The following is a 20,179-nucleotide window of genomic DNA, read 5'->3' as shown; positions in this document are numbered from 1 at the left end:
AAATCTTTGTTAAATTGAATAAGATTTTATTTGGGGGCAAATTGCAATTAGATTATCAGATTAAGACCTATAATATATACTAGCACAGTGACCTTGGGCAAATCTTTTCATGTCTAAGTTCCTCCAGATAACTATTTTAGGTGATAAATTCTCAAGGAGTTGATGAGCTATACTGGTAGAATGAGTTGCATCTCTGAGAGCACTCTATACCTTTAAATTCAAAGATAAAGATAAAAAAGAATGCCCTTAAAATGCTTTTTTTTGCTAAGATTTTTTATTAGCTAGAATTAAAATTAGCTATTTAGAATTAGCTAGAATTGCTAGACTGTAAGTACCACAAAGGAGTTCAAGTTCAAGTATTTCAGTTTGTCCAGTGCCTAGAATTGTGCTCTTCAAACAGTTGACACTTAATAAATGCTTATTTAATTTCTACAACTAGATAGCAAGTTCCCACATAGTGATAAGGGATATTTCCTCCTTTGGGAACTCTTCCCTCATTACCTAAGATAAGACTGCATGTACTTTAGGTGTTTGGTAGACAAGTTTTAACAATTTTATAATGGTGAATTCAGTTTAATCCTTTCTGAAAAGATAATTGACTGCCACAAGGACAGAAAAACATAGGAACTGTATTTTCTGGTGTCAGGATAGACAAAGAGTTGATCCCAAGAATTTGGCCCAATCTAACACTGGTTGTTGATCTTGGAAATTTGCATTTCAGAATTGTCAAATTTTTGTTGTCAAAATGCTTATTATTAATCTGTCCTTAGGAATTTTTGGGTAGCACTTACTTATTATCTAGTGACTGAATAAAGTTTACTTTAAGGATTAGTATCCTCTTAGTGCCACATCATCAGGTATCCTGCCCGAGAATTAGATATAAAAGTATCTGAGAGCCCAGAGTATTTATCATAATATTCACACATTCAGCTGCTGCTAAAGCATCAGAGATAAGCCTTTGAGAAAAATGAAGATCATACTGCTGACCTTGGGGCTGTGCCTGGTCTGTGGCCTCCAGGCTCTTGATAACAACACTGAAGACCCATCAGGGGTAAGTGAGCAAAAATGGGAATAGGTTGATATTCTGGTTTAGCGAAGGTTTGAGGGTAATGGGCAAGGAAAACAGAGCCTCTTTGGGCAGAATGGAGCAAAAATAGTGATTGCAGCTGAAAGGAAAAGACTTGTATGTGTGTCTTCCCATTCAAAGCTGTACTTACCAATAGCTATGGCATCTACCAATGATTAAAGTCAACAGAAAACATGAAATCACACACAGGTGTGTGCCCATGCCCTATTTCTTTTAAATAGTTAGAATAAAAAAATAGTTCCAAACTCCTACATCACAGTGTAAACCCATAGAATAGTTTTTGCATCTGACAAATGAAGGATTGGACTGAATGTTCTGAAGAACTCTCTAACTCTAAGAGCTAAAATCCTAAGATACCATTCCTTCAAAAGAACTGCAGTTGAAAGCACCCTGCTTCTGATTGCAATAGTAAATGAGATGGAAAATCCTAGCAAGTCTTCTTTTCTGTGACCTGCCATTTAAACCAAGCTTGAGGTCTTTGGTTTTGCATATGTGCTAGGATTAAATGACACATGAATTCTATGATCGGTAGTTATTTCACATCCAGGTAGAGTAGATGGAAATAGAATCCCTCAGGATCATGAGTGATTAGAGTCAGAGAATGAATACAAGTCTATTTCATAAGTAATAAGAGAAAATTAATGTTAGGACCTCAGAAGAGATCTTCTGTGTTCATGTGCAATATCTCTCCCTAATCCCCAAATAATTGAGGAAATTCACAGTCATAGCTAAATCCAAGAAAAATAGGAAGAGAAGGGGGAAATAATATTATCACTAGAATAATGCTATGAAACACACAGTGTTCCCTAATTGAGAAATAGTCAAAGGATATGAATAGGAAGTTTTCAAATGAAGAAATTAGAGCTATCATAGGCATATAAAAATGTTCTCAATCACTATTGAGTGGAGAAATGCAAATGAAGACTACTCTGAGGTAATACCTCATACCTGTCAGATGGCTATATGACAAAAAAGGGAAATGAAAAATGTTGGAGAAGATTTGGGAAAATTGGGACACTAATGCATTGTTTGTGGAGTTGTGAACTAATCCAATGATTCTGGAGAGCAATTTGGAACTGTGCCCCAAAGGCTATAAAACTGTGCATACCCTATGACCCAGCAATACCACTATTGGGTCTATATCCCAAAGAGATCATAAAAAAAAGAAAAAAATATCCATGTGTAAGAAAAATTTTATAACTGCTTTCTTTGTGGTGGCAAAGAATTGGAAATTATGGGGAAATTGGGGAATGACTGAACAAGTTGTGGTATATTAATGTAGTGGAACACTATTGTGTTATTTAAAAAAATGATGAGCAGGCACATTTCAGAAAAACCTGGAAAGACTTACATGAAGTGATACTAAGTGAAGTGAGCAGAACCAAGAAAACATTGTACACAGTAACAGAAACATTGTGTGATTATTAACTGTTATATACTTAGCATTCCTTATCAATACAATTATCCAAGACAATGAATGCCAAAAGACTCATGATGGAAACATTCTCCACATCCAGAAACAGAACTATGGAATCTGAATGCAGATCAAAGCATACTATTTTCACTTTTGTTGCAGTTGTTTTTGTTTCTTCTTTCTTGTAGTTTTCCTCTTTTGTTCTGATTCTTTTCTCACAACATCACTAATGCGGAGATATGCTTAATGTAATTGTGATGTATAACCTGTATCAGATTGCTTGCTGGCTTTGGGAGGGGGTAGGGAGGGAGAAAATTTTGGAACTCAAAATTTTACAAAAATGAACGTTGAAAACTATCTTCATATGTAATTGGAAAAATTACTATTAAAAAAGAAACACAGAGTGCAAACATAATTAGATCCATAAGACAAATAAGCAAACCAGGGCACTGAAAGGTTAAATAACTTTCCAAAAGTCACATAGTGAGTTAATACCAGCATCAAGACCAGAACTCAAATTTCCTAACTCCTGTTGTCATGAGTGCATTGCTATACTATGAAGACAGTGTGTGAACCAGGTAGAATTGAGGCAAATATATACTTCACCTTTGAGGCCTCAGTTTCTTCACTTGTAAAATTAGTGATTTTGACTATGGTTCTTCCCAGAGAAAAAAGACTATGGACCTATATGACCAGGGATTTCTTTTTTCAACTCTTATCCAAACTTTTTCCCACAGCTTGATGGAGAGTGGTACACTGTTGCATTGGGCTCAAACAGAACATCTAAGATTGAAGAAGGAGGTACCTTCAGAAAGTTTGTCAAATACATCAATGAAAGAGATGGTTATCTACATGGAAAGTACTTGAAAAAGTAAGTGCTACCTCTGTAAGTTGGTGGATATGGAAGAGGGAACAAAAACCTGGGTAATATTTTGGGGATCCTTTAACCCATACAGGATGACCCAGGAATCAATCAGTGATGAAGTTGCCAAAATGTGGTTGGTTTTATGAACATTAAGGGCAACTGTTCAAGAAATAAGAAATAAGTAGGCTACAAACATACTTGAAGCTTGTGTGCAAGGATGAGGGGCAGTACTGGTTGCAAGTATATTTATTTGAAGTTTGCATCCTCTTTATCATCACCTGGGAGAACTATAATTTTCTTTCTTTTTAAACCTCCCTGAGTCACTATTCTCTGTTTTGAGGTAGAGATGTGATACCCTCTAATAAGAAGATAGAAAGCAAAGTGGAAGGGAGGGAAGAAAGATATTCACTTAACTCAGACATTTGCTATACCTTATTTAGCCATTCCCCAATTGATGGGCATCAACTTAGCTTACAATTCTTTCCTACTTCAAAAATATGATCAATATTTTTCTTAACAAAGGGCCTTTCTTTTACAAACTCTGAGGATTTACCTCATACACAGCAAATTGACAAAGATGCCAAAAATAGGAACAATCAGAATTATAATGGCTGGGCAAAGATAGAGCAAACACATTATTGTTGGAGCTACCAATTCGAAAATGGTTTAGGACATCACTTGAAATTATGCTAAGAAAATGACTAAAATGCTCATACCTTTTGACCCAAAGATCCTGAGGCAAAGTTGATGTCCATCAATTGGGGAATCACTAAATATATGCTTTGCGTTAGGATCTTTGCTCTATCTTTGCCCAGCCATTATAATACTGATTGTTCCTATTTTTGGCATCTTTGTCAATTTGCTGTGTGTGAGGTAAATCCTCAGAGTTTTTTAAATGTGCATTTCTCATACTATTAGTGATTAGGAACATTATTTCCTTGGTTGTTAACAGTTTGCATTTTTGTCTTACAATTTTTGTTTATTCAGAGTGAGACAAAAGTCACAAAGGGGTAAAATCTCACAAATGGTATAAATTATTTGAAAAAAAATTTCAAAGTTATTGAAACATCAAACCTCTTCATGACTTTTGCTCAAATCTGTATTTACACATGGGCAATCTAGGTGCTTCAGTGGGCCTGGAGTCAAAAAGCCCTGAGTTCAAATTGACCTCAGAAACTTACTAGCTGTGTGATCCTAGTCAAGTCATTTGACCTCTGTTTGCCTCAGTTTCCTCATCTGTACAACGGGAATAAGAATATCACCTATTGATCAAGTGTGTTGTGGCAATCAAATGAGTTAATATATTTAAAGTGTTCAGCACAGTACCTGGCACATAATAACTAATTTATAAATGTTAGTTATAAATATTATTATATCCTTCAACTATTTTTCTATTGGGAAAAGGCTTTGGGAATTAAATAGTTATATTAGTTACTTATATGTTTTGAGTATCTTAAACTTAGACTATTTGATCCAAAATTTTTGTTTTCTTCCCAGCTAACTGCTTTCTTTCTTATCCTAGTTATTTTATTTTGTTCAAGCAAAAGCTTTTCAATTCCATATAATAGAAAATGTCCTCCTACTAGATTCATGAAAGCTACTAGATATGATTTTCTTCTTTTTAATGACCATTAATAGTCAACCATATTTCCCTTTGGGTTACAAGATCAGTACAACATAGTCTTAAATCAAATTTCTAGCACACCACTTTCCTGTATTCCCAGAAATTCTTGTCAAATATAAACTTCTTTTCCAGGTAACTTATGTTTTCAGGAGTAGCAAATTTAGATTTTTCCTTGTCTATTTTTTTTCTTGATCTACTTTTCTGTGTTTTTTTTTTATGAATGAGTATTAAATACTTTAGATTTTTTTCAGTTATAATGATTAAATTGCAACAATTACTGTTTGTTCTTCTGCTGAGATGCTGTGAGTATAGATACAATAAAAATTTCATATTTATATATAGTTCTTTCAGTTCAAAGAAGTTATAGATTTCCTCCATAATGAGCTTATAAGGTAAGGCACAACCTTATTATCCCTATTTTGCAAATGAGAGACCTAACACTCAGAAAGGTGAAAAGACTTCCTTGCCCAGTGTCACACAGTTAGTAAGAGGAAGAGCCAGGATTTGGACACAGATCCAACTTCAGTTGACTTATGAAAAACCCATTGGTTATACCAATATGTTTTTATACAGAACTATGAAAGACAGAGCTCTTCTGCCTTAGTCAGTATTCTCCTTAATTGACTATCATCATATCCACCATAGCAGAGATTACAGATTTTGAAGATTTCAAATTTAATTAAAAATATTCAATAATTTTTAAAATGGTGAACTCACTTGAATCCTTTCCGAGAAGTCAGACATCATCTTAGATTCAGCACTGTTTATAATATTATTGTATGAAATGAAAAAAGTATACATGTTACAGATAAAATTAAAATTAATAAAATAAATGCAGCAGGTTCTTTCCTAGTAAAATTTCCTTTGCAAATATGAGGTGTTATTGTAATTCTAATCTTTATTTCCAGGGAAAACAACGAATGCACTTTTCTTGATGTGATTGCTTTCACAGGAGCAAATGGTCAACTGCAAGTGGAATGTAAGTGTAAATGAATATCTCAAAGCTTTTCAGTATTATTCTGAAATGAATTAATGGACCCAGTGATTAACAAAGAAATGTCTCATGTTCGGAGCCTATTTGAAAAATGCCTTTTCCTAGATGTTCCTCCACTACCCAGTCTTAATTCCATAATAACTTCACTGTGCAAAGCCTAAATCAGACACTGATATCCTCACTTCTTCTTTACAGTATCAGAGGTCTGATTAGCCCTTATGTGACTGAAATGGAAACTAAATCTTTGTGTAACCTTGCACAAGTCTTTTGCCCTCTCTTGGCCTTAGTTTTCCCATCTATAAAGGGAGGTGGTCAGACTAGATGGTTTCTAAATTTTTTTTCCATTTCTAATATTCTGTGACTTTAGAGGCAGATGGGAGGAATATTGACAAAAGAATAGGTCTGTCAACAGAATTGCAGGTTGGATGGAATGGCAGAGGTTATTATGGAATTGACATTTCTATAAAACCCTGGGAAATGCCTTTGCATGATGTTTAACTATTAGTAAGTCTCAAGTCTTTGCCTTCGTTGCTATAGTTTCAAAATTCTGATCTGAACTTTTGATGGCTTTACAGATGATGGACATAATGAGTTCTCCATTCAAAGCATAGGCTCTAACTATGTTATAATTATCGTGTACAATATCAAGAATGGGAAAGTAACAGTTGTATCAGAACTCTATGGTATGTATCCTATGATCCTGAACTAATCCTCATCTGTTCTCTTTTCCATGATAGGACTAATAAAGGAAAATAAGTTGTAGCATTCAGGGTAGCCCTAACTCTGTTTGACTACCATTTACAATGCCTCAGATGTGGGAGGTGGGGTGTGAAGCTTCCCAGTACAGCAAACTGTTAAATCTCCTTCAGTAACTTTTTTTGAAGGGGCAATGGGGGTTAAGTGACTTGCCAAGGGTCACACAACTAGAAAGTGTCAAGTGTCTGAGGCCAGATGTGAACTCAGGTCCTCCTGAATCCAGGGCCAGTGCTTTATCCACTGTGCCACCCAGCTGCCCCCTCCTTCAATAACTTTCAAAGGCAGCTCTGAGTCTTCACTAGAATTCAAGCTTTTAAGAGTCAGGTCCATTAATTTTTGTCTTCACATTCATACCTAAAATAGTGTTTGTCATAAAGAAAATGGTGAGTGAGTGAAAGAAAGAGAGAGAGAGAGAGGTCCCAATATAAATCTTTTTTTCTCTCTGCTCTGAAAATGGTAAATGTGAATTAATTATTCTCTCTTTACTTAAAATGGAAATGGGAGGCCTCTGGCTAACATTAAAGCATTAAATCTATTTCTCTTCCCCTCTGGGGGCTCCCTTATAGTCATTTGTGGCTGGATTCACTGAATGTCAAATGTAGGTTGGCAATGCAGTAGTTCATCATGTTTGTCCTAAAATCAGATTTTAAAGTCAGGTAAGCAGAAATGGTGAATCTCCTAGGAGATCTAAATAAGCTTTTGGAAGGATATACTCCTCCTTGGAAAAGGGAGATGAGCAGTTAAAATCTTGGGAATCCAAATGGCTTCAGCAATGAAATCCTGTCATAAGTTTCTCTTCATTGTTGTATCACATGGCCCTCACATCCCAGATTTGTTCCTCATGACTCTCAGTCTCTTTCAGTCTCTGAGATGACTGTTGTTCCCCCATGCTGGGTTGTTCTACATTCTCATTTCTATCCCCTGGATTCACTAGTTCCCTTCGAGGTGCGTTTTAAGTGTTATCCCTTAAAAGGCATTTTTTCCAGATAATAATCTTGCCCCTATAAAAATTTACCCAGTATTTAACTGTCATATTTCTTACATAATAGATGTTTGGACCTTGTAATCTGGAGGGGTCTCGCTTGTATTTACTTATCTGTGAAGATATTGTTTCTTTCCAGTAGATTTGAAAGATTCCTTGAGAGAAAGACCTAGCTCTCCTTGGTCATCACTATTGCCTTACATAGTACTTGGCACATAGTAGGTGCTTAATAAATGCTTATTGATTGACTTACTGCTAATCAAGAGGGAATCCGGTTTCCTCCTTTACTGGTTGCATCAAATCCTGGGGCATATCATAGTTCCAATCCCCAAATTTATTAGCCTTGTCACCCAGATCAAAGGCATAGGCACCTTCCCCATGACCCTCTAGTCCACCTAATTTAAAAATCCCATTTTGTTTATATTGTTGCAAATGATAATTGAGAGAGACTCAGCAGTCATTTTTACTTTCCCCCTAACTACAGGCCGGAAGCCAGACCTGTCAGAAGAAATAAAGAAGAAATTTTACAAAATTAGTAAAGCATATGGAATTAAGAAGCATCAAATTATAGACTTTTCCAACTCTGGTAAGCTTTGCTCATCTCTGTCTCTTATTCCCCATTTTCCCTGTGTAAGTGGGAAAAAGAGAATTCCATAGGATGGAACCACCCCCAGTTTGATTCTCCTCATCCTCACCCAGACCATCATATTTCCTCAGGGAAAGTGGCAAAAAGCTCTGAGGATTCATGTCTGAGAATCACTGATATGTTGTTTTGTCTCCACAGATCGATGTGAGGACCTTAGGTAAGGAAATCCATCCTGGCATGCAGGTCTGTTATCTTCAAACATGGGATTATTATCTGAAAGCCATATTTCTTTAGCAATCCAGAGCAGTGTGCTCAGGTGTTTAATTACACAAAGAGGGATGGATATAGATCAGCTTGTGGAGACTCTACTGGTTTTCAGGTGTTCTTAGAGTCCTCAGCAGTCTTTGACTTCTCCTTGGTCATCCTGATATTTTCTTGTAAAACAAATGCTTAATGTGGGAGAGTGAGGATGATTTTTACATTCCCTTTCTCTGGAGGGCTTTTTAAATTCTGTTCCTTCCCTCTTTCTCTATGTTCTAAAAGTTGATATAAATGAAATTTATATGAGGCAGAGGCATAGGGTTTGAAAGGGAAGGTATGCAAATGGATCAAACTGAGGAATTAGGATAAGGGTGTGGAGGGTTATCAGTGTTAAGAAGTGGGGCGAGGGTGCAGGTAAAGTTTTGGGATGGGGATTGTAATGATAATCTGGATTTGTAATACATCCAATCTAATATGTTAAAGGAACCCATCTAATTCAAGAAGGATTTTTGTGCTTTTCAACCTCCTAAAGATGGCTGTCCCTGTTTCCTAGCCTGAGGGTTATAGGAATAAGGTTTTTTATCCTGCTTTTTATCATTCTTATCAAATTCCATTCTCAGTGGGCTCCCCACTCACCTCAGACAATATTACTGAGTCTCCTAAAGTCTATACTTCCCTGGCTACCTTCTTATGGGTCAAAATTACCTCCAGGATGTGAATTTTTTATCTTTGTCCCAATTACTACCTTCTATTTCCAGTTTCTGAGTGACTTTGTGACATGATATAATTAGAGTCCTTTCACTGTCTCACAGGAATTCCTAGGATGAAACAGCCCTTGTTTCTGGGAACCACTCTTACTGCCTCCAAAATATTATTATGGATGATAAAAATTTCTACCTGCTTTCTGCTCTTTCCTCCAACCTCCTGGGGGATATTATCCCCATCCTTGCTTTGCCTCATCACAGAGAAGACTCTTGTATGCAAATGTCTAATAAATGATTAATCCAGTACATTGTGTTCCAAATATATTTGGGAATCTGGAGGAAATGGGCAGTAACAGGAGGAGTTACTGTTAGGTTTGTGGGAATAACTGCATCATCTCAACTGAAAGAATTTTATCTGTACAAGCTATTAATATCTTTTTTTAATAATAGTTATTAATGTTAATATAGTACCCATTTATCCAGTGAGTCTTTCCTTACAATTTAGTACCCCCATTATTCCTGACCCCAATTCTAACCTCTCTTCACTGTCACCAACTTGGTGCTAACAGGACTTCAGCTTGGATCCTCAGGGAGGTGATGATTCTCAAACGTGCTATAAAAATCTCCAATGGTATCCTTACCCTGAATAGGTGGTCAGTAGACACAATCATCACAAAGCAAAGGCATTTATTGAGGTGCTCCGAGTAAGAACGCCTATGGTACCAAGAAGTTCGATGAAGGAATGTGTATTCATTTTTCTTTCTGTTTCTATGAGACTAATGGCTGGTTAATATACTTGGAAGATTTTTTATGACCAGTCTTCTTTTTTCTTGGTATTTTTATTTGTTTTTGAGCCCATTCCATTCCCATCACCCATTCCTGATAATTTGTTTTAAACAGACCTCTTCATAGCTTGAAACCTCCTCTTTCTGTTATCATAGTGTTCATAGATGTCTTGAGACTGACCAGAGTAATCCTTCTTGAATTAGGCATTGTGAAAGCCAGCTAGTTCCCTGCTTTCTATCAATACTTTTAGGAGAGGGGAAGCTAGGTGGCACAGTGGATAGAACACCAACCCTGGATTCAGGAGGACCTGAATTCAAATCCAGCCTCAGATACTTGACACTTAGTAGCTGTGTGACACTGGGGAAAGTCACTGTAATAAAAAAATGGAATTTAGCAGACAGTCAAAGGCCCACCTGGAGATTAATCTAAACTGATTTAATTAAGTGAGAGTGGTTGACTGCTGATTAGCCTATTTCAAGTTAACTAGATTGTAATCACAGCTGACTACCCCTTAAGAAGATATTGTTCTCAGAAGCTAAACTGTGAACTCAACTTGAGAACACCTTCAAGTCCAGTGAACCAATGGATTTGGATGACACCAACCAATCAGCTTGAAGCAGCTCTGTTGAAGGACCACCTCTGTTCCAGACCTATAAAAAGTTTCCACAATCAGTTTGCTAAAGAGTTAGTGATTGAAGCAGGCTTGTGGCAGAGAACTTGAGGGAGAACCCTAGAGGATGGAATTCTAGGCTAGGTAGGCTTTTTCTTAACTTTCTGAACTCCATGTGAATACCTGTATGCTTTAATAAATGTTTAATGCCCAAAGACTGGTGCTGAAGCTTCTAATTTAAGGTGATCACACAATATAGATTTTAAACATCACATCACTTAACCCTCATTGCCCCCCCAAAACAAACAAACAAACAAAAATAGGAGCCTTTCCCTCAGGCATGAAAACATCTTCCCAAATGACCAGATCTTCACTGCACCATCTTTTCCCCTCCCACACAATTGCACCTCATTTTTCTCATAGAGCTAAATAGGAATAGTGTTTTGTACCTATTCTAGTTTGTGTGTATTGTGAGGGAAGGGAAGTCAGTCTGAGATACTGTAATGAAAGGACTAGGTAGAGGACACCGTGGCCAGAGCTTGAAATATGAGTCAGTCAAATTACTTATATTCACTGTCCTTGGCACACAGGAGTATGGAGATTGGATAGTTAAGACAAATGGGAGAAAGCACAAGGTTATTTGACTCTCTGATATTCTTACTAAAAAGGGTTATATTTGGGGTTTGAAGTATTGCTGTCTTCCCCTATTTTGATGCAGATTTAATTATTTTAGATTTGTGTTATTTTCTCTTTTGTTGAGTTCAGTGGAGTTATGGCAATATAAACCTTGAGCCAGGGTACCCAAACTTCTTTGAGGGTAGAGACTGGCTCCATTTTTGTTTTTGTATCCCCAGTACTTGACATATAGTAAGTACTTTATAAAAGCCATCTTTTATTCATTTATTAAAAACAAGTCTCCTCCTTATTATAAAGATCCTATTTTTTCCCACTAAGAGGGTTGGCATTGCCTAAGAAATCTCCTTTATCTTCATAGAAGCCTAAATTCTCAGATCACAAGGCCTAAGAAATCATCAAGTCACAAAATCTGTGAGTTGAAAGGGACTTCAGTGGGCCATAATGTCTAATTTATACATGAAAGGAATCCCCACTAAAATATACTTGAAAATTAGCCATCCAAGCTTTATTTGGTGATCTCCAAGGAAGGCAAATTCACTATTTTAGGGGACAGCTCATTATACTTTTGGATGTCTCTAACTGTTAGGAACATTCCCAGAAATTAAGCCTAAAATTTCCTCTTTGTGACATCGACTTCTTGTGTCTGGCTTCTTACCTTCATAACCAAACAGATTAAGTATAATCCCTTCTCCATATGATAGCCCTTCACATACTTGGATACAGGTACTGTTTCCTCAATGAATCTTCTCTTCTCCAGCCTAAACACCATAAGTTCCTCCAAATGATATTCATATGTCATTGACCCGAGTTCTTTCACAATCCTAGTTCTCCTCCTCTCTACATTGTTCAGGCTATCAAACTCCTACTTAAGCTATGGTACCTAAAACTCAAAACAGTACACCATATGAGGTCTAATGATGGCAGAGTTCACTGGTACGATCACCTCCCTATTTCTAGAAGTCATACTGCTCATAATGTAGCCTAAAATTGTATTTGCTTTTTTAGCTGCAACAATTAAGTGCTGACATATATTGAGATTGTAGTCCATCAAAAATCCACCTCTTTGCCAGAGCAACTGTTTTATATCTATGCGTCTTTCTCTCATACTTGTGAAGTTGGCTTTTATACCCCAAAGTAAGGCTGTGCCCTTATCCCTAGAATTTTAGATTTTTATTCATTCATTGTGTTAATTCAATCAAATGGATTACTGGAGAATTCCATAGGAAACCTCCTGCCATGTTGACATTAAACCCTTAAAAATTCCTTTTTAAATCCAGGCATCTCATTAAGAATTACTGTAATTCTGGGAGCAGCTAGGTGGTGCAGTGGATAGAGCATCGGCCCTGGGTTCAGGAGGACCTGAGTTCAAATGTCGCCTCAGACACTTTACACACTTATTAGCTGTGTGACCCTGGCAAGTCACTTAACCCCAATTGACTCACACACAAAAAGAATAACTGTAATTCTGCTATTTTTAAATACATAACTTTCCTTCTTCTCTACAAGAATAGTATGACATCCTTTATCAGAAGCTTTCCTAAAATCCATTTGTCCTATATATTCACAGTGTGCTTTTCATCTATGATTTTGGGAATCCTGTGAATAAAGAAAATGAGGAAAAGTTTAGCATGATTTGTTCTTTAGGAAGCTATGCAGGCTTTGTGCAATTTTTGCTTCCCTTTCTAGATAACCACCAAACATCTTTTTAATGATTTATGCTTGAATGTTCCCTGGAATCGAAGTCAAGGTCACTAGTCTATAATTTTACGCTCCATTCTTTCCCCCCTCCCTGCATTTTTTTAAAAAGAAAATCAGGACATATGCCCTTCTCCAATAATATGATACTATTGCCATTTTGCATAGTCCTTAAAATACCATTATCAGTGGCTCAGCACTTACATTTACCCATTCTTTCAGAACCTAAGGATGTAGTTAATTTAGGATGGATGAGTTGGGTGCATCATGAAAAGTTAGGTGCCTTCTTAATAAACTAATCCATTATTTAATTTCACTATTAGTTCCCTAGGGACAGTTGGTGCTGCAGTTTATAGAATGATTGGACCTGGAGTTAGGAAGACTTGAGTTCAAATCTAGCCTCAGATGCTTACTAGCTGTGTGTCTTCTGTCCAGTGTGAGATTTAAAATTGGATATTAGATCATAAATCTCCCCTACTTAACCTTTCCCTTAATTTATCTCCCAAACTAGTAAATGGAAGCAGCTTTTGGTTTTCTAGATAGACCTTTTTATTTATAGTTATGATAGTCACAAGGTGATGTTGATTAGAAGGATAGGAAAGTAGAAACACAATACAAATCGTCTTAAGTCTAAGCTTAGTCTATATTCCTTATAACAACTCACCAAACCGACAAGGCCACCTTTGGAGAGAGAATCTGTTCCGCGCCGTCAGGAGTCCCGCCAAGCAGGCAAAAAAGGCTCCTCCCGTTCTCTCCACCCCGGAAGTCAAAAAACCCGGCAGGCAGTCTGACATGCGCAGCAGGCGCACTCTACCTGGCAGGCAGTCTGACATGCGCAGCAGGCGGACTGTACCCGGCAGGCAGTCTGACATGCGCAGCAGGCGGACTGTTCATCTCCTCCCCAAAAGGGTGGTCCTTGAAAAACTGGCGTCTTTCAGTTATCCTAACCGACTGTTAAAAACTTTCATATTTTACCACATTTCCCCCCTTTGCTTCCTCAAGAAACGGAATGTTTCCTTGATGGAACAGTAAAAAGAACATAATAACTTTTGCTGACTAATAATATGCGAACAACAATACAGAAAAGGAAGAGAGGAAAGTTTTTGTCCAGAGGGGCGATTTTTTTTTTTTCTTTCCTCATGAACCGACGCTTTGACATTAGTCTTGCAAAGGGAGAGCCTCTGCAGAGAGTACATGTTACAGATAGTATATAACAGAAAGGAGATAGTAAAAGCTAATAAAGCAAAACAGTTCATATAAAGTCTCTGAGTTCTCTTGTCTTCTTGAAGTGGTAAGATGTCATCAGGAGGAAACTGGATTCTGGTCTGGAAAACTGGATTCTGGACTCTGGTCTGGATTCTGGATTCTGGACTCTGGACTCTGGTCTGGAAAGCTGGATTATCTTCTTTAACTGTTTGAATTGCTGTATTTTTAAAACCTTAGCATAGCATTGTCAATGATCAAATTAATAAATTCCATTACATTCCCTCCTTTATATGGTTAGACTTGTAATAGAGGGTTGAGGTAGTTATGCAATGTGTAACACTTTTTACCACCATGTGTCTGGATCAAAGCCAAATTTAGTATGTGTTCATGACACCTGAAAATGTTATGGAAAGGTTATCATACCATATCTCATGGTTCTGAGACAGCCAGTGATTGTGCTAGGCCACAGGCGAATTCAACTGAGTGAGATAAAAAGATAAATAAGTTCAGTTAAATTAGGTTAAATTAGGAGGGAGAGAGGATGAATACTGGACTGTGCCTAGTAATTGTGCTCTACATAGTCACCATCATAAGCAAACCATGGACTTACGTATACCTGTCTCTCCTTTTGTTGCACATATATTCTCTCCAGGGCCTGCAACAGAGTTCACAGCAAGTTAGTCTCTGAAATGATAAGTTTCCATATTTCTGAAATCTCATTAATTTCACCAAAGACAATATGATGGTAAAAATGTGTGCTATGCTGCATAACTGAGAATATATTAGTGATATATACAATAATTCCAAACCATACCCAGAGTATAATGACATATAAATAATAAACGAATGTAAATAGCTGATTATATTAGACATTGTTACATAATCTTCTTTTAGACATTATTACATAATCTTCTTTTAGCAAGTAGACCACATCATCTTATACATGAATTCTCTAGTATAACAGTAGCAGATACTTAAAGTGGTGATTTATTCATCAAAAAGAAATAAGACTTCAATTAGCAAGATTCAATATTCAATGTTTTCAGTGAGGTATCAAGCAATTTCTGGTACTTTTTAGTTAAACAGAACAACATACAAGAGAAAGGAGAAAAATAAATAAATAAAACAAAACTCATTAGAACTCATGGTTCTCTCAAAAAGAAAGAGTAAATAAAAAAAAAAGAAGAATTCTGGTAGCTTCTGAGGCCCGATAGCCTCACCCACAGCATATACTTAAAATGTCTTTGAATAATCACTTAGTTTACAAAATTTAGTTTTAAAGAAAAGCAAAAGAAACAAAAGTAAAAAAAAAACCAAAGCAAAACCAAAAATAAAAAATAAAAAGTAAAAGATTCGCTAAGCACCCTTTTGTGCTCTTAAAGAACTTAAAGGTGCGGTCAATTCCAGGTCTTTTCAGTGCCTTTCAAAAGTCAAAACAAAAACAAAAAAACCCAAAAATTAATAAAAAAATAGTTGAGGTAGGCCAGAAAACTAGGCCATGTACTTCAGTGCTTTTGCCTGTAGAAGGAAATGCTTGTTAAATTATAAGGTATTTAAGCTGCTAGAGTTTGGGGTATGCCACATTGTTTTAACTGGTTCCCCAATTCTCTGCATGCCAAAGTGGCAGGGGTTTCTGAATTGTCATTGATCTTTCTAATGCTGTCATAATGTTCTTTATGGTAGAAAATGTGGAGTTCTCTAGCATCAGTTTTGTCTGTGCCACTGATTTTCAATAAAGGCTGATTTAATTGATGAACCACAACATTCAGCTGATGCTGCTTAGCAAATGCTACAATTGTATCATTTCCTCCCCACTTTCCAAATTTCTTTAATTCATCAACATATTCTTCAAAAGGGGAGTCATTTACTCTAAAAGACTCAAACTCTTGTCTATGGTTAATCATATAAGAAGCAGCTTCTTGTCTGTGTCTGAGATGATTTCTACAGTGACCTTCTAGCTGGTCTGCTAAAGCCCTAAAAAGGCAATTTCCGTCTCCTGATACTTTACGAAGACTGAGTCCCAAAGCATTTAACTGATCAGTGGGATTCTTAAATGGGAACTGCCTGTTTCCTCTGAACTTTCTTTGCTCTTTAACAGTTGCTATCGTTAGGGTTTTTACCTCTTTAGCGTCTACCTCAGGTCTATCTGAAATCTCTTCACCTATGAATGGTGCAGGCTTTATATGAGAGCAATGAATCCATGAGTCTTTTTCACCAATTTTAATGGCAGTAGGAGTTGTCAATAATACCTGAAAAGGTCCTTCCCAGGCAGGTTGAGTTCCACTGGTTCTCTGAAAATTCTTTACATATATTTTATCTCCTGGGTTGTAGTTATACAATGAAAAGTCTAATGGTCCTGCCTGGACCACAGCTCCTGCCTCATGGAGTTCACGTAGCCTGGTCTGTAATTCCTGTATATAGGAGGCAACAGAAGTATCACCTCCCACCAGTGATGTATAAACTGGGGAAAAAGTTTTAGCTTGGATAGGAGGGTGACCAAAAAGCATTTCATAAGGAGATATATGAAGTTCTCCTCTTGGTCTACTTCGTAGATAGAATAATGCCAATGGTAGAACATCAGGCCATTTCAAATGGGTTTCAGTACATAATTTGCCAATCATACTCTTAAGCTCTTTATTCATACGTTCCACTTGGCCTGAACTTTGTGGATGGTAGGGCGTGTGGAATTTTGGAGTCACTCCCAAGAAAGAGTAGATTTGGGATAAAATCGAATCAGTGAAATGTGTGCCTTTGTCAGAATCGATGAGGGCTGGTGGGCCAAAACGAGGTACTATCTCTTTAAGAAGAATTTTGGCAACAAAGGCAGCTGTGGCTCGGGGGCTGGGAAAGGCCTCCACCCACCGAGTAAGCTGATCAACTATAACAAGGCAAAATTTATAATGTCCTGCTTTTGGCATAGTAATATAATCAATTTGTAAGTGCTCAAAAGGTGTATATGCTAGAGGACGCCCTCCATAAGCTTTGGCCTTAAAAGCATACTGATTATAAGACTGACATGTGGAGCAGCCCGAGCAGATTCGAGATGCTGTATTAGTCACACCTGGTGCTATCCAGGTTCTCTTAATAGAGTCTACAATGCCTTGTGTACCAAAATGGCCTTTTCTGTGAACAGAAAGGCATACCTGGTGGTAGAATTTCCGGGGAAGAAATGGCTTACCTTCCGGAGACACCCAGATGCCATTGATCTGTTTCGCCTTAAATTTCTTTTTCCACTTTTCTACTTCAGAATCGTCATAGGTTAGGTTGGAAGGAATATCCTCAGAAGGTGAAAGGTTAAATACATGTTCAGGAGCCTCTAATGCAGCAAGCTTGGCTGCAGAATCGGCTCGTGCATTTCCCTTTGAAACAGGGTCACTATTCCCTGTGTGGGCAGGGCAATGTACAACGGCTAGGGAAGAAGGCAGTTTTAGGGCATCTAAGAGGTCCTTGATAAGGTCCCCATTGGCAATAGCCTTGCCCGAGGATGTTAGAAAGCCTCGTTGACGCCAAATCATACCAATAAAGTGGCATATGCCAAAGCCATATTTCGAGTCAGTAAAAATGGTGGCACTCTTATCTTTAGCTATATTACAGGCCTGTGTAAGAGCCACAAGTTCAGCAGCCTGTGCACTAAAATGGCAAGGCAGAGAAGCTGCCCAGAGGGTGTCATAATCAGAAACTACAGCAGCTCCAGTAAAACGGGTTCCCTCTCTCATAAATGAGGAACCATCTGTATAGAGGACAAGATCAGGATTTTCTAAAGGTGTATCAAAAAGATCATCACGGGGTTTTTCAGCCATATCAACTAAAGAAGCACAGTCATGCAACGGTTCCCCCGAGAATGGTAAATTAGGGAGTAGTGTTGCTGGATTAAGAACTGTGCAGCGTTTTAAAGTGATATTCTCATTACCTAACAGGGTTATTTCATACTTAGCCAGCCTTTGATCTGAAAAGGCTTGTGTCCTGTGACGTAGTAAGAGAGCCTCCACTTCGTGAGGGCATTGCACAGTTAGAGGGTTACCTAGGACCAAATCAGAGGCTTTTTCTACCAAAAGCGCTGTGGCCGCCACTGCTCTAAGGCAAGGTGGCGCTCCAGCCGCTACAGGGTCCAGCTGAATTGAATAGTAGGCTATAGGACGTTGGTTAGGCCCCAGTGACTGAGTCAGGACTCCAGAAGCCACCCCCCTTTGTTCATGCACAAAGAGAGTGAAAGGCTTACTATAATCTGGTAGTCCTAGGGCAGGTGCTGATAACAAGGCCCGTTTTAATTCTTTTATGGCTGAGAGATGCTGGGGATCCAACTGTAAAATGTCTGGAACAGAACTTTTTGTAAGAGCTATGAGGGGTTTAGTAATTTCACCAAAAGAGGGTATCCATTGTCTACAGTACCCAGCTGCTCCCAGAATGGCTCTCAACTGCCTCTTAGTAGTGGGGGCAGAGAGTTGTTGAATGGCCTGGACTCGCTTAGAAGAGACAGAGCGAGTTCCAGCAGCCAAAATAAATCCTAAATATTCTACCTGGGGCAAACACCATTGTACCTTTGTCTTGGAAACCTTGTGTCCTCTCTTGTGCAGCTCCAGCAGTAAGTGACGGCTATCTTCCTGACAAATTTCAGCATTAGGAGAGGCCAAAAGTAAGTCATCAACATATTGTACTAGTGTGGAGGCTTTAAAGGTAATAGAGGCCAGATCCTGCTGTAAAATTTGGGAAAATAATGTGGGACTGTCTACAAATCCCTGTGGGAGTCTAGTCCAGGTCCACTGTCTATTTTTCCAGGTAAAAGCAAATAAATATTGGAAGTCCTCATGTACTGGTATGGAGAAAAAGGCAGAGCAAAGGTCTACCACTGTGAAACATGTAGATTCATAGGGAATTGATGAAATTATCATAGCCGGATTTGCGACTATAGAATGTCTAGGAATAACATAATTATTAATCGCTCTAAGATCTTGCACAAAGCGATAAACAGGTTTACCATCTGGCCCAGGCTTGGGTTTTTTAACTGGCAAAATGGGAGTATTGCATGGAGAGTGATGACATGGAATAATAATACCCTGGCTTTTCAAAGCCTCAATTATAGGGGTGATCCCTTCTATTGCTTCCCTAGACAATGGATACTGTGGAATGGAGGGGGGTGGTCCCCCCTTAACTTTAAAGGTAACAGGCATGGCAGACTTAAGGAGCCCCACCTCATTAGGGGATGAGGCCCATAAAGACTCAGGAATGTCAGAGGGGATTTTGGATACCTCCCCTGCTGTTCCTTGAGCTTCTGTAAGTAAAATTGGTAATAAATGAACAGTATCCTCTGGCAATTGTAGGGAGACAGCCCCATCTGGAGCACAAGATATGGTTGCTCTAAGCTTACAAAGGAGATCACGACCTAATAAATTTACAGGGGCATCAGGCATGAGTAAAAATGAATGTTCTACTGTTAAGGGCCCCATAGATACCATGCGAGGATTCAATTTTGCCACTCTCTGGCTCTTTCCTGAGACTCCTACTACATTCAAAAATCCTACAGGTCTACACCCAGCATCTGGTTTACTTACTAATACTGATTTAGAGGCTCCTGTGTCTAGCAGACAATCATAATAAGTCTCCCCCACTTTTAGGGTGACATGTGGTTCTTTACTCTGGGGAGGTGAATGGACTGGTACAAGGGCATTCAAAAAATCTGGATCTGGGAATATATGGCTTTCATTATCTATGTTCCATTCCTCCCCAAGACCCCGTCAATCCTGTGCCCTCCTCTGAGAGGGACCTTGGTCACCATTATTCTGGTACTGCCTTTCTGTATTCCTCCGAAAAGATCTATTCCTATTTTGATTTCGCCTGTAATTAGAATTTCTTCTCCAAGTCCTACATTCTCTCAATTCATGCCCCTCCTTATGACAGTAACAACACACCTTAATGTCCTTGTTCCGGTGTTCACATGGCTGACAGGAACAACACACCTTAGTGTCCTTGTTCCGG

At 38.1% G+C, this 20,179-nt stretch overlaps 1 protein-coding gene across 1 annotated transcript in view; it reads left to right on the top strand.

Annotated features, from left to right (window-relative positions):
* Positions 1-967: 967 nt before the first annotated feature.
* LOC122739048 (minor allergen Can f 2-like) overlaps positions 968-20,179 on the top strand; it is a 39,574-nt gene continuing 20,362 nt past the window's right edge. Inside the window, exons 1-5 of the mRNA XM_043980904.1 lie at positions 968-1,051; positions 3,239-3,372; positions 5,899-5,969; positions 6,560-6,667; positions 8,507-8,525. Coding sequence (XP_043836839.1) covers positions 968-1,051; positions 3,239-3,372; positions 5,899-5,969; positions 6,560-6,667; positions 8,507-8,525 — 416 coding nt within the window. The remainder of the gene's footprint in view (positions 1,052-3,238; positions 3,373-5,898; positions 5,970-6,559; positions 6,668-8,506; positions 8,526-20,179) is intronic.

This window comes from Dromiciops gliroides, chromosome 2 (genome assembly GCF_019393635.1).
Source record: "Dromiciops gliroides isolate mDroGli1 chromosome 2, mDroGli1.pri, whole genome shotgun sequence".
NCBI lineage: Eukaryota > Metazoa > Chordata > Mammalia > Microbiotheria > Microbiotheriidae > Dromiciops > Dromiciops gliroides.
This window is presented reverse-complemented; position numbering and strand designations above follow the sequence as displayed.